Below are 12,352 nucleotides of genomic sequence, written 5' to 3'. Positions count from 1 at the left end.
TGTAGAGTAGATCTCTAGGGCAACCAGAATTATATGATGAAACCCTGTCTCAAAAAAACAAAATAAACTGGGCAGTGGTGACTCACGCCTTTAATCTCAGCACTAGGGAGGTAAAGGCAGGTAGATCTCTGAGTTCAAGGCCAGCCTGGTCTACAGATTGAGTTCCAAGATAGCCAGGACTACACAGAGAAAAAACCCTGTCTTGAAAAAATAAGCAAGCAACCAACTAACCAGACAAACAAACAAATATATTGTCAATATACTAAATTTATTTTTATGAATCTCGGTAAATAAATAAATAAAGCAACAGAACTCTCCTGCCACTGAAACCTCTGTAAAACATTGCCCTGCTCAGGGTTGCTATAGTCTCAGGCCCTGCAGGACATCTGCCTTCTCCTTCGCTGTATTAGGTTTACTTCCCATCTGCAGCCACTGTTTGCCTGATAGGGCTCCTGAGTGCCCTCCTCTGTCTACAGATCCCAAAGACTTACGAGGTAGCACTTACCTTGCAGGGCTCCCTGCAGATTGCCGTGGGCGCTGGGAGAGCTTTGTGGAAGAGACACTGATGGAGACCAACCGCAGGAACACTGTGGACCTGGTGAGGAAGCTGGGGCTACTTCCATGGCACAGCTGCAGCTAAGACCACTGACAGTCCCATGTGCCCCACTCTGCAGCACAGGTGGGGAGGAAAGCACAAGGGCAGCACTGAAATGGGCATGCAGCCCAGCCTTTGGCCTGCAGGGTCACAGCAGAGCTGGCTCCCTGAGGATCTCTTCATCTGCTCCCTCCTACAGCTAGAGCTTATTTGTGAAGGACTCTTTATGCTTGGGACCCAGGATATTACCTGGGTCAGGGAGACTGGGCTTTCTTTCATGGGGCTTTGACCTCACTTGGCATCTCTGCAGTAAGCTGCACAGGCCCACAAGTACCAGGGAGCTGGTGGTGTGGGAGGGTGCTGGGGGTGGGGCCTGGGGCTCTGGCTGGATTGGACAGGGTGGGGTCTGGCTAGCTCACGTGCCCACCCCATCTGGCCTGTGTTTTAGGTGAGCACTCACCACCTTCACTCCTCAAGTGAGGACGAGGACATTGAGGGTACTTTCCCTAACGAGCTGTCCCTTCAGCAGGTGAGGGCATGGCCGGCACTCTGCACCCTGCCGGGCCCTTCTGGAGCCTGTGTCCTTGGTAGTGCTTAGTTTCCATGACATTGCATAGCAAAAGGAGAAAAGTAACTCATCCCCAAGCACATATGGGGGAGAGGGAGGCCTGAGGGGACACCCCCAAAGTCACATCACTTTGGTGAGACTCCTGGGGGCACTGAGCTTGAGAGTTGAGTAAGGAGGTGTTCTTCTGTACACAACTGCTCAACCACTCTGAATGTTCAGCCTACGGGAAAATTCACTGCTTGCTTTGCCAGAGCTCCTGAGCACTAGAGCTCTGGGTTCCAAGGAGCAGCCTCCAGGGCTCACCTTGCTCTGTAACAGCATCCTCTCCTCGCAGGCCTTCTCTGAGTACCAGATCCAGCAGATGACAGCCAACTTTGTGGATCAGTTTGGCTTCAATGATGAGGAATTTGCAGACCAGGATGACAACATCAAGTGAGTGCAGACAGCATGAAGGCTAGGCTCTAGGCTAGTGATTTCTCTTCCCTAAGTTCCCAGTGATCTTGCCAGCAATGGGGTCTACTGTCCCTGAGGAGGTAGTGAATGTCCCACCTACTGTCTGAGGGCAACCAGGCCCACTGGACCAGAGGAGGTACTGAGGGACCTTGTTCTTGCAGTGCCCCATTTGACCGGATTGCAGAGATCAACTTCAACGTTGAAGCCGATGAGGACAGTGTAAGTGATGGGCTCCTGCAGGGTTACAGGGCGTAGCATCATTTTATTCCCCTTGCTCAGATAGCTCAGGCTATGCCCACAACTTGGTCCTTGTCACAGATGGATGGGACCATGGGAGCCCTGGCCAGTCTATTTGTCTGTCAGGACTGGGAGGCATCCCCCCATGGGAGCTGAGACCAGAACTTCCTCCCTTCCTCCTCCCATACTGTCTGTCAGCCTTGTTCTGTGAGCTAAGCCCCTCTGGGAGTTATTTGGAACCCAGGCTTTCCCAGGTTCTTTAGAAACCAGCTCTTTATTCCATCTTACAGCCTAGTGCGGCTCTGTTTGAAGCCTGCTGCAGTGATCGAATCCAGCCCTTCGATGATGATGAGGAAGAAGACATCTGGGAGGATGAGGAGACTCGATGCACTGCCCGGGTGATGGCCAGAGCCAGGTGTGGGGTTCACCCATTCTCCCAAAGTCTCCACCAGTGAGGAGCAAGCACAAGATTAAGCACTGGATATCCAGCTTCTATTAAAGTTCTTGGACACCCAGAGAGGCAGGGACCCTTCTTGCAGAGACCAGAAGCTGGTGGGAGCCAAGCAGTGCTTATCTGTATACCTTGTGCCCAATCTTCCCTGGCCCCAATTCCTGAGCTATCATGGGCTCTCCAGTGTCTAACCAGGGCTCACCAGGCATCTACTACCTTTGTGTCTGCCCAGGTTTGGAGCCCCTCATGTTTTAGAAAATTACTCAAAGAATGCCCTGGAACATGGAGGCCAGGACAGGAAGGCTGGCTTAGCAGCAGCTAGGAATGTTCCTGGATTGGCCACTCCTTCATCTCCTACACAGAAAGAAGGTCCTCGCTCAGAGAGTGATTCAGAAGGTAGTATCCAGCAAGGGACATGGGTTTGGGGGACATGATTTGACTTGTATATCTTATGAGCTCCCTTTGGAGCCATTGTGTGTCTAGCTGTCAGTGACCTACTTCCCCATTTACACGTGGTTTCATTGAATGTTCTGGGGGGTCTGATCATCATGGGTGGGGTTCTGCTCTACAATGAATCAAGAGCAAAGTGTTCTTACTCTCTTCTGTTGTGGTACCTGCATCTGCATTTGCACAGCTGGTGTCTATTGTCATTTTAGGGAAGGCAAAAAGGCATACCCCTATGTAATCTGTATGCTATTGCTTGCCACCCTTTGGATGTACTCAGTAGCATAACCTATCCCATGTACTACCTCTTAAGAGACTCCTTGTTGGGTGATGATGGTGTGTGCCTTTAATTCCAGCACTCAGGAGGCAGAGGCAGGCAGATCTTTGTGAGTTTGAGACCAGACTGGTTTACAAAGTGAGTTCCAGGACAGCCAAGATGATACAGAGAAACCCTATCTTGAAAAATCAAAGAGAGAGAGATCCTTTTTATTGCTTCTGCTTTGGGGTGCTGAGATACTCAGGACACTGGCAAGAACCAGCTTTCTGAAGCCAGCTGGAATTTCCAGCAATTTAGCTGGGGCTGACAAGAAGCTGCAAGGCCAAGGGCAAAAACACCTCACCCAATCTAAGGTTAAGGAGAGAGCAGAGTGCTTGGGACAGGTGGGACAGTACCTTCTTTGTACCATCAGTTTTCCTGGAGGCCAGATGGGACCTCACAGGTACCTGTGAAGCATGGCATCAGCAAGCACTGATGCCTATACACGTGCTCTGTTGTAGTGGATAATGTATCAGGACCCCGGAGGCCCTCACTACCTTTCTGAGGCCATACTACCCTCTGCAAAGGGCCAGTAGGCACCAGCTAGAGAGCCCTGTCATCTCTGACACTTCAAAAAGGGCTCCTCTGGAGTTTCTTAACTGGGAGCATCTTGTCTTCCTGCTGAGCTGTTGATCCCTCTACCCATCTCCATATGATGCTCCTTCTCCCTTGTCTATCATGTCTATCATATACTAGCCCTGCCTGTTCTTGACTGTTGTCTCTCCCCCGGCAGGTACTACATGGACAGCAGTTTTTGATGAGCCAGTGAACCCGATGTCTGCAGCCCCAGGAGCTGCGAGGGATGTGGGTTCTAGTATATGGGCAGCTGGTCCCTCAGCTCCAGAGGAGAAAGGCTGGGCCAAATTCACCGACTTCCAGCCTTTCTGCTGGTAACAAACACATCAGCATATAGAGCTATGCCTGTTGGGTGTCAGGACCAATGTTGCCCCATGGATTCAGTTTGTCCCTATCTTCTTTTGTAGCTCTGAGTCAGGGCCCCGGTGCAGCTCTCCTGTGGATATGGACCACAGCCATGCCGAGGGTGGCCAGAGTCCAGGCCCAGAGAAAGCCTGTGAGTAGCAGCAGCTCAGACACTTGCCTTGTTTAGTTCTGGGGCCCAATGCAAGGCCAGTTCACCTTGGGAAAGTGGGAAGTAGTCAAGGTCCTAGGTGTGACCATGCCTTTGTGGTATCGGGGTCCAGACATACTTGCGGGATTTGAATTGTCATGTCTAAGTGGAGGTCTTCTAGCTTTAGGGGTACAGGACAGGGCAACATGGCCATTAGACTGCCCTCAGAGCCTGGTGTGATCAGGCTGCGCCACCCTGGTCTGAACCCATCTGCATCCTTGAGGCATATTGTCAAGTATGTAGATGAGTCATTGTTGGAAAGCCAATATGGAACCTGATCAAAAAGTCCTTGGCCTCCATCCCCTTCCTTGGCAACTAGACCAGGTTAGAGAGGGAGGGTAATGGCAGTCTCCTGAAGTGCCTTCTGCCTCTGAGAACAGCACACATATACCCTATCTTGTGGAGGGGGGTACACATGGAGGGTACACAGCAATTCGTGTGGTTCCTGTGAACATGCAGATGCACACGTGTACCACTCGTTTCTGCCTCTCATATTTCACCTGGTACATGCAAATTTGGGATCCCTCAAGCCATGGTAGCTGTACACTCTGGCCCCTCTGCCCTCACAAATATCGCAGGGTTCCTTCTTTTGCAGTTGGTCCTACCTCGCCTTGTACCTGGAATGTGTGTGTCACCCGGAAGGCCCCACTGGTAGCCTCTGACAGCAGCTCCTCTGGGGGATCTGACAGCGAAGATGACGAGAAGGCAGCTGGTGCTGTGGAAGCCATGCGCACAGGTCATGGTGGGAAAGCCCCCCCACTACCCAGGACAGAGGAAGCTGCTGCCAGCAGGTGTGAAGGGAATGGCAAGTTAGCCTGGGGGCCCAGTGAATACTGTGGCTTATACTCTGTTCCTATAACTACTAACTAAGAGCCAGGCACAGTTGCCAGATTTCAGGTCTCTGAGAACAAGTGGCGGCCAAGCTGGAATCCCTTGCTGCTGCCCCAGCGGCTAATGATCCTGTGAAGCCATCTCTAGAAAAGACAATGCCTCTTTACTATGGCTGGACATAGTGCATGCTTTCTGTTTTAAGTGATTCATAATAGAAGACAGAACCTGGATTCCCTAGAGCTTGCCAAAAACTTGAAAGGACAGCCTCCACTACAGAGGCCAGTTAGAAAAAAACTGGTTTTCAGGCTCTGGGTTGCTCCAGACAGTGGAGGAAAGGCCTGCAGCCCTTAACTTTCTCTATGGCAAGCTCATGACTAGATCCAGCCAGCCCTCCTCTGCTCTGCTGGTCCTTTGTGGTAGTAGGGCATGTGTGGACTCCAGTTAGGTGCCCTGTACACTCACACAGTAGGATAAAGCATTTCTTAGGGTTGTGGTCTGAGCCCTGGCTGGGAGGTAGAAGCCCAAGTTTCCTTGAAGTGTCTGAAGAAAAGACCTTCATAGCCTCCTTACAAAGAGGCCAGCCTCTCCAGCAAACCCAGTCTAGGGGTTTTTGTTTTTTAAAGATTTATTTATTATGTATACAGTATTCTGCCTGCATGGATGCCTGTAGGCCAAAAGAGGGCACCAGACCTCATTACAGATGGCTGTGAGCTACTATGTGGTTGTTGGGAATTAAACTCAGGTCCTCTGGAAGAGCTGCCAGTGCTCTTAATTTCTGACCACCCCCACCCCCTCTTTTTTCCCATTTTGAGTGGTTAAGATGAGAAGATAGGACCAAGGTGTCCCAGGAGTTGGCTCCAGGGAATGCCCCTTGAGTCACTGGGGTCCACCAATGAACTGATGTGCCTCCTGGCATTCAGGGGCTAGTGTGAAGGGAGCATAGGAGCTGCCTATTGACCAGGATACTGGAAATGGCTTGCAGCTGTACAAAGGCCCTGAGGCAGGACCTCCACCCTAAGTTCAGGGTGTAGTGGAGGAAGTCCCCATTTTGAACCCTACCGGGAGACAAGTTACTCATCTCACAAGACTCTTGACCTTAGCCCCATATGTGGAAGGATTTTGTATCTGCTCTGAATATTACCCATGTACTTTCCAGTCTTGTCCCTGTCTACACTTCTTCCAAGGTTGGCTTGTACCTGACAGTTGGGCACCAGCCAGACTGCCTACCTAGCACAAGTCCACCATAATGCATTCAAGCTGTAGATCTTAGCAGCCCTGCCTACTCCTCCTCTACAAGCACAGAGGGCCCTGCTCACCACCCTGTGTGGTTCTGGAGGGCCCTCTGATTTGGGGGCTTAAATGTTTCCCTCAGAAAAGCTGGGAGCTCAACCAGCTGGAATCCGTGGTTGGTATAACAGTGGTTCTCAACCTTCCCACTGCTGTGACCCTTCAGTATAGTTTCTCATGTTGTGGTGACCCCAACCACCACAAAATGTTTTCATAACTATAATTTTGCTATCGTTATAAAGTATAATTCTAAAGGGGTCACGGCCCACAGGTTGAGAACCACTGTGTCCAGGTTGGGTTCATAGTCACATATTCTGTGCCCACAGCCCCTTGGCTGTTATGTCCAAAGCTCATTGAGCCCCCGACCCAATATTCTAAAAACCCCAGGCAAGACATAACCCTAGAGCCAACACCATACTAAGCTTTGCGGAAAAGTAGAGCCAAGACTTGGAGAGGGGCTCCCACGGTCAAGTGTGATGAGATTAACTACAAGGACAACCTAGTCTAGAGCTCCTTGGGTTGAGAGTACACACAGGCTTGTGACAGTCTTGCTGTGCTGCCTAGAATGGCCTCACCAATTCACAACCTTCCTGTCTCCATCTCTGTAGTGCAAGTGTACCACCATGCCCAACTAATAGCCTGACTTAAAAGTTTAGGATTACGGAGACTTGTAAAACCATAGCCCTCTTTTCCTGAATTCTTCCTAGGGAACTACTTTAAACCTGCTGAAAAAGACAGTTATTCTGCAAAGAAAACCCTTTCCAAGGCCATTCTTGTTAGATGACTGCATCACTGCCAGGTTTTATTCAGCCTTTACGAGAGCTCCCTCCCCCTCCCTTGCCCTGCATCTCATCCGAGCACCCCTGCCTGGGAAAGAACTAGAGATCTTTGCTCTGCAGGCCAGTGGATCCATCTGCTACTTGTGGCTAGACTAGCCTGGCCTTGGGTATGAAGACCCTTAGTGCCTATAAGTCCCTCCCCCAACTCTACCCCCACTTTCTAAAGAAGTCTTACTTTATAGCTCTGGCTGGTCTCAAACTCAGTGACCTGCTTGCCTGTGCCTCCTAAGTGCAGGGCTAAAGTCATGTACCACCATGTCCAGCCCTCTGGGAGCCTTTCCATGGAGTAAAGGTGGAGTTGAATTTAAGCAGATACATTGGGGACTTCAGTAAACAAAGCTCCACAACTGTCAGGATTTGAGTGCTGCTTGTTAGGGAGGACTGAGGTCACCAGAGTCATGTACCTTGTCCCACTGTTTGGGACTCAGAGCCCCAGAGCCACCTGGCTGTAGCTTCTCAGTCACCCCAGAGGAAAGGGGCAGAAAGGAGCTGTGTGTGCTGCACCCATGCCCTTTGCTGGATCAAGCCACTTTACCAGTCATTGGGTGTATGACATAGGCAGCAATGAAGTTGGGACACCCATAACTGAAGCCTATCTGCCACACAGGACTGAGTGTACGGACAGCACCGTGTTAGCCCCTGCCTGCCCTGCATCTCCAGAAGTGACCATCAGTCCTGCTGTGGCCACCACAGCACCAAGCAAGGCAGGTCCTCCTGCAGCCACCGCAGTTGTCTCTTCCTCAGTGGCTATTGCAGTGCCCCCAGGGCCGGTCATGGCGGTAACCACGGCAGCCCCAGCCATAGTTGCCACCCAGGAGACAATGACAAAGGACAGGTGAGTAGGTTGGCCAAAGAGGGTAGGGTGGGATTGGATGAACCCCAAGAGCCCACATGCTTCCAACTCTGCCCTTCCCCATTTATGCAGGAAGACAGATGCCCTGCCAGAAGGAGCTGCCTTAAATGGTCCTGTGTAACTGCTGCCACCAGCTATGGCCCGCCCTGGTCAGGCTGCTTCCTTTATCAAGAAAACTACCTGGTGATGCAATTTTTTTTAATTTAAAATAAATGCTGCATTTGGTAAAGCTGGCAGTTGGAACCAGTTGGATGACCCAACTCACATCTCTCCTGCCTGCCCTTGGTCCTACTGGAAGACAGGGTGCTCCTGGCCATCCCCAGGTCCAGCCCTTGGTACGGCAATGAAGTCCCTGACATGCAGCTTCCACCTGCAGGAGCTGGGAAGGGAACAAGATCCTGAGGTGCCAGCACGATCAGATGGGCAGGAAGGGTGTGGATCTACAGGCTCTGGTTTCACCTGTATTTTTTAATGAACGCATGGAGGAAAAGCCGTTTTTTGCACTTTGTACCCAGCTATACAGTACAGGGTCTCCCTTGGCTCAGGGCAGATACAAAGGCCTGAGTTGGAGAGACCTGATCCCCACAAATGCATGGGGGTCTGGCACTAGTTTGACCACCTAAGGTCAAACCCCAGTTCTAGCTGCCTAGGGTTCCTGGGAGCTGGCACTGAATCAGGCTGCAAATTTTGACTGCCTTAAAAACAAAAGACCCTCTGGACCAGATGGGGTTGTCTTTGTGATCAGCAGGGCGGACTGGCACACTGGAATGGGTGGTTAGAGGTGCCTGGTAGTAGCCAACATCAGCCATGTAAGAGTGAACACAACAGGGCACTGGGAGGCTGAGACAGGGCAGGCCCAGATTGTCCAGGAAGAGTCTCAAAGTCTATGTTGACTTTTTTTTTTTTTTTTTAAATGTTCTGACCTTCTGACAGGGCATCCAACCCCCAATAAAAAGTATCATTCTTACTGAAAAACTGTGTATTGTTAAGCTGCAGATGTTCAGCCACAGCCTCTGTGGACACCCTTGCTATCCCAAATTCATTCACCGTAGTTGGGTCTCATGTTGAAACAGAAATGAAAAGCTCTACTTGAACAGTCAGACTTAACGACATCCATTTTCTCAAGGCTTCCCCAACCCAACTCCAGGCTCATCCTGGAAGTAAGTGACTCAGCCCCAAGGGTCACATTCCTCCCTCTCAGCAGCACCTTCACTTCTGTCTTCAATGGGCCGTGTGGCTCTCCGCCAGCATTCACCTGCTCAGGTAGTAGTAGTGTCTCAGATGCGCCCCCATTTCTGTTTTGAAACCTGAAATGTGCAAAAAAGCAGGGCCTTTCCTCCCCAGAATGTGTCCTACTGATAGATGTCCTGAATCCTGGTCCAACTCAGTTCCAGGGAAGAAGGAAGATCATCCCATGCCCAGCTGTGGGGAACAGAAGTAGTGATGATACAGCACCAGAGCTCATAGGGGCTCAAAGTCACTGGTGGCTTCAACATCCCACCACAGAAGGGTCACGCTTCTGGCATCTTCATGGGTCTTCCCCTTTTGCACCTGCTGCTCACCCCTCCACCTTACACACAGGCAGGGTCCAGATCACCAGTGGTTAACCCTCAATACCAACAGCCATCCTGGGACATTTCTCCAATCTCTGCAGCACCCATACCTCTCTGCCCACCTCCTTCCCCAGCCCTGGCTACAAGTACATGGCTAATGATGTCTGGTTTTGGTGGGGGTCACAGGCAAGTAGGAAAGGAGAGTAGTAACAAGCCCAGCAATAAAAATCATCAACACAATGTCCTGAGATGGGATGGTCAGGGACCTCCATGGTAACCCCAGAGGAGGAAGAGGAGTAGGTATAGACGGCATAAGACCCATGATCTGCGACCTATCGATCACTATGGGTGTTGCCTCTTAGCCACATTTCTGCTTTCCTAGCTGCCTTGAAGACCTTTTCTTCCTATGAGCCCATGTTCCTTTCTGTCCCGGGTGTATGGCCTTTGTCCTTAGGCTTCAGAATAGTTTTCCAAAGTCTTTCACTCTCCCTCTACAATACCCCGAGCCTCCTTGATGTCAACTGATGCTCCAGAGCTATTTGGGTAGGAAAGACAGCTTTCTTCTCTGGCATGGAGGCCTGCAGAAATTGAGTGGCCATGCACTAGCAAGGGTGTCATGAGGTCCCCTCCTTGCAGCAAAGCTGCTCATGACCACAGGACCTTGGAGGAAGATGGACTCAGGTTCCAGAAGAGGCATACGAGAAAGATGGCAACCCTCTGCCCACTCAGCAACCTTTTGCCCATTCAGAAAACCCCAAGGTTGGGACAGAGGAGCCTCTGTGGGCAGACCCACGACACACTGGCTGATGCAAATACAGGAGTGTGTCATTAGTTCTCTCTTTATATAGACTCTGGTTCTAGAAACAACAGCACAGCCAGCCGGCCAGGGCCAGCACACTGATGGGCCGGGTGGGGTGGACTATTTACAAGCCCAATGCAGGGCTGTACCATGGCCGCGTCCCTAAACGGCTCAGCCATGACACCACAATAAGTTAGAGCTGGCCAGGTGGGGCGGGGTGGGGGCTGTACACAAGTGCTGGGGGGCTCAGGGCCTCAAATACTGTCGAGGGCCGGGGCTGTAAACATGGCCGGGGCGGCCCTGCCCACCCCTAGTGGTCTGTAACGACTGGAAGCAGAGCAGCCCGGGCAGGGCCGGGAGGGGTCAGGCATCCGACAGGCAGCTCTGGATCCGGTCCACCCACTGCTGGGCCGAGGGTACATCCTGGGCACAGAAGTTGTAAACGCGACGTGTTGTCTTCACCTGGGAAGAGCAGGTTACTGACTCCACAGACCCTACAACTCCAAGCCCCTTGCCCCAGGTGTTCCCCACCCCTTGGCAGAGGCTCACATCAAAGAAGGCCTTCTCATCAACAGTCTTAGGGGCACCTATGGTGGGTGTGCCAGGTGCCACAGCTTCCACCTCTGCCAGGTCAATGACACCCTTGCATTCTGTGTCCACTCGGTGGTCATAATAACGCAGCTGGGGTGAGGAGTAAGAGGCACAGAGTTAGGACAGGCCTCTTCCATGGTTTCCCTTGTCCCTGCCACTCATAACTCACCTGGTGCTTGGTCTTGTCTAGGACAAACCAACGGGCCTTCCAGGGCTTCATGAAGGCTCCTTTCTTGTAGAGAGTGCCCTCATAGGACCTGCATTTATAGAATCAGAGCTGAATTAACTCTCAAGTGGGGGACTACCTCTAAAAGTTAGATGATGGGTCGGTCCCTATATAGTCATCATGTGACAGACGCTGGTCCCAAACACCAGAACTTTAAGACACATAACACTCTCCATCCCCAAAGAGAAGGAGGAGAAAGAGTCAAATCTATGGAGGTAACCGGAGTAAAATGACCCTTCCAGGCTCAGGGTAGAATGGATCTTGCCTGGCCCCAGTTTCATCTGGTGGTCTTACGGGTACCCTTAGCTCCAGCTCAGCCCTGCTATAGTCACCAGTTCTACAACCCAAACTTCTGATGTTGACCTCTGCTTAGGCAACTGTCATAGCTTCTACAAGTCCTTCTACCTAAAGAAAATACTAAAGCTCCCCAAAGAACCTAGCCCCACTAGAAAGTCATGCATGGGTCTCAGTCCAGAAGTAGCTATGTAGCAGCAGGAGATGCCTCTCACACCTGTTCTCACTTTCAGCTGTCTGGAATTGGCTGTACAGGGTGCTGGTGCTCCGTCGGGCAGCCTGACGAGAGCTGGATGTGGTTGAGCCGCTACTCTGGTCACTGTCCAGGCTGAGGCTCAGAGTAGAGCCCACAGGTCCCTCCTGTAGATACACACCTAATGACCGGCGGTGGTGGGGCACAGTAGACACCAGTAGTGAGCTAGGGGTACCCTGGAGGAAGCAAGAATGGAGTTTTATCAAGGTTGACCAGCCTCCTAGCAACACACATACTTGGTGTTCCTCGGCCCAGCCTACCATCCCCACCCCACTCACACGTCCATCTTGCCGGCCCTCAAGGCGCTGCGCAGCCTTTACCCGGTCCCAGGTATCTTTCCAGCGTTCAGGTCGGCCTAGCTCTGTCTCCAACCGCTGCAGCTCCTGGGGAGAATTAGTGAACAAAAAGAACATCCAGGAGCTGGAAAGATAGCTCAGCAGTTTAGAATACTTGTTCTTAGAAAGGAGCTGGGTTTGATGCCCAGTATCTATATGGTGGTCACAACTATCCGTGGTTCCAGGGATCCAATAGGTAGCTCTAGGAGACTCGACACCCTATTCTGACCTTTGTAGGTACCAGGTATAAGTATGGTACATATACATGCACGCAGGCAAAACAATCATACACATAAGA

At 51.4% G+C, this 12,352-nt stretch overlaps 1 protein-coding gene and 1 pseudogene across 6 annotated transcripts in view; one reads left to right on the top strand and one right to left on the bottom strand.

Annotated features, from left to right (window-relative positions):
- Ppp6r2 (protein phosphatase 6 regulatory subunit 2) overlaps nt 1–8,235 on the top strand; it is an 89,892-nt gene extending 81,657 nt beyond the window's left edge. For all 6 annotated transcript variants that reach the window (XM_050130417.1, XM_050130450.1, XM_050130412.1 and 3 more), the window contains 11 exons: nt 513–598; nt 1,044–1,124; nt 1,498–1,595; nt 1,778–1,835; nt 2,144–2,268; nt 2,537–2,700; nt 3,798–3,954; nt 4,048–4,136; nt 4,789–4,984; nt 7,758–7,985; nt 8,076–8,235. In XM_050130417.1, coding sequence (XP_049986374.1) covers nt 513–598; nt 1,044–1,124; nt 1,498–1,595; nt 1,778–1,835; nt 2,144–2,268; nt 2,537–2,700; nt 3,798–3,954; nt 4,048–4,136; nt 4,789–4,984; nt 7,758–7,985; nt 8,076–8,124 — 1,331 coding nt within the window. In that variant the 3' untranslated portion in view covers nt 8,125–8,235. The remainder of the gene's footprint in view (nt 1–512; nt 599–1,043; nt 1,125–1,497; nt 1,596–1,777; nt 1,836–2,143; nt 2,269–2,536; nt 2,701–3,797; nt 3,955–4,047; nt 4,137–4,788; nt 4,985–7,757; nt 7,986–8,075) is intronic.
- Nucleotides 8,236–10,379: 2,144 nt separating this feature from the next.
- On the bottom strand, nt 10,380–12,352 carry LOC126493506 (myotubularin-related protein 5-like; annotated as a pseudogene).

The sequence above is a fragment of the Alexandromys fortis genome, unplaced genomic scaffold, assembly GCF_014885135.2.
Source record: "Alexandromys fortis isolate MF-2015 unplaced genomic scaffold, M_Fortis_MF-2015_v1.1 scaffold_28, whole genome shotgun sequence".
Classification (NCBI taxonomy): Eukaryota; Metazoa; Chordata; class Mammalia; order Rodentia; family Cricetidae; genus Alexandromys; species Alexandromys fortis.
This window is presented reverse-complemented; position numbering and strand designations above follow the sequence as displayed.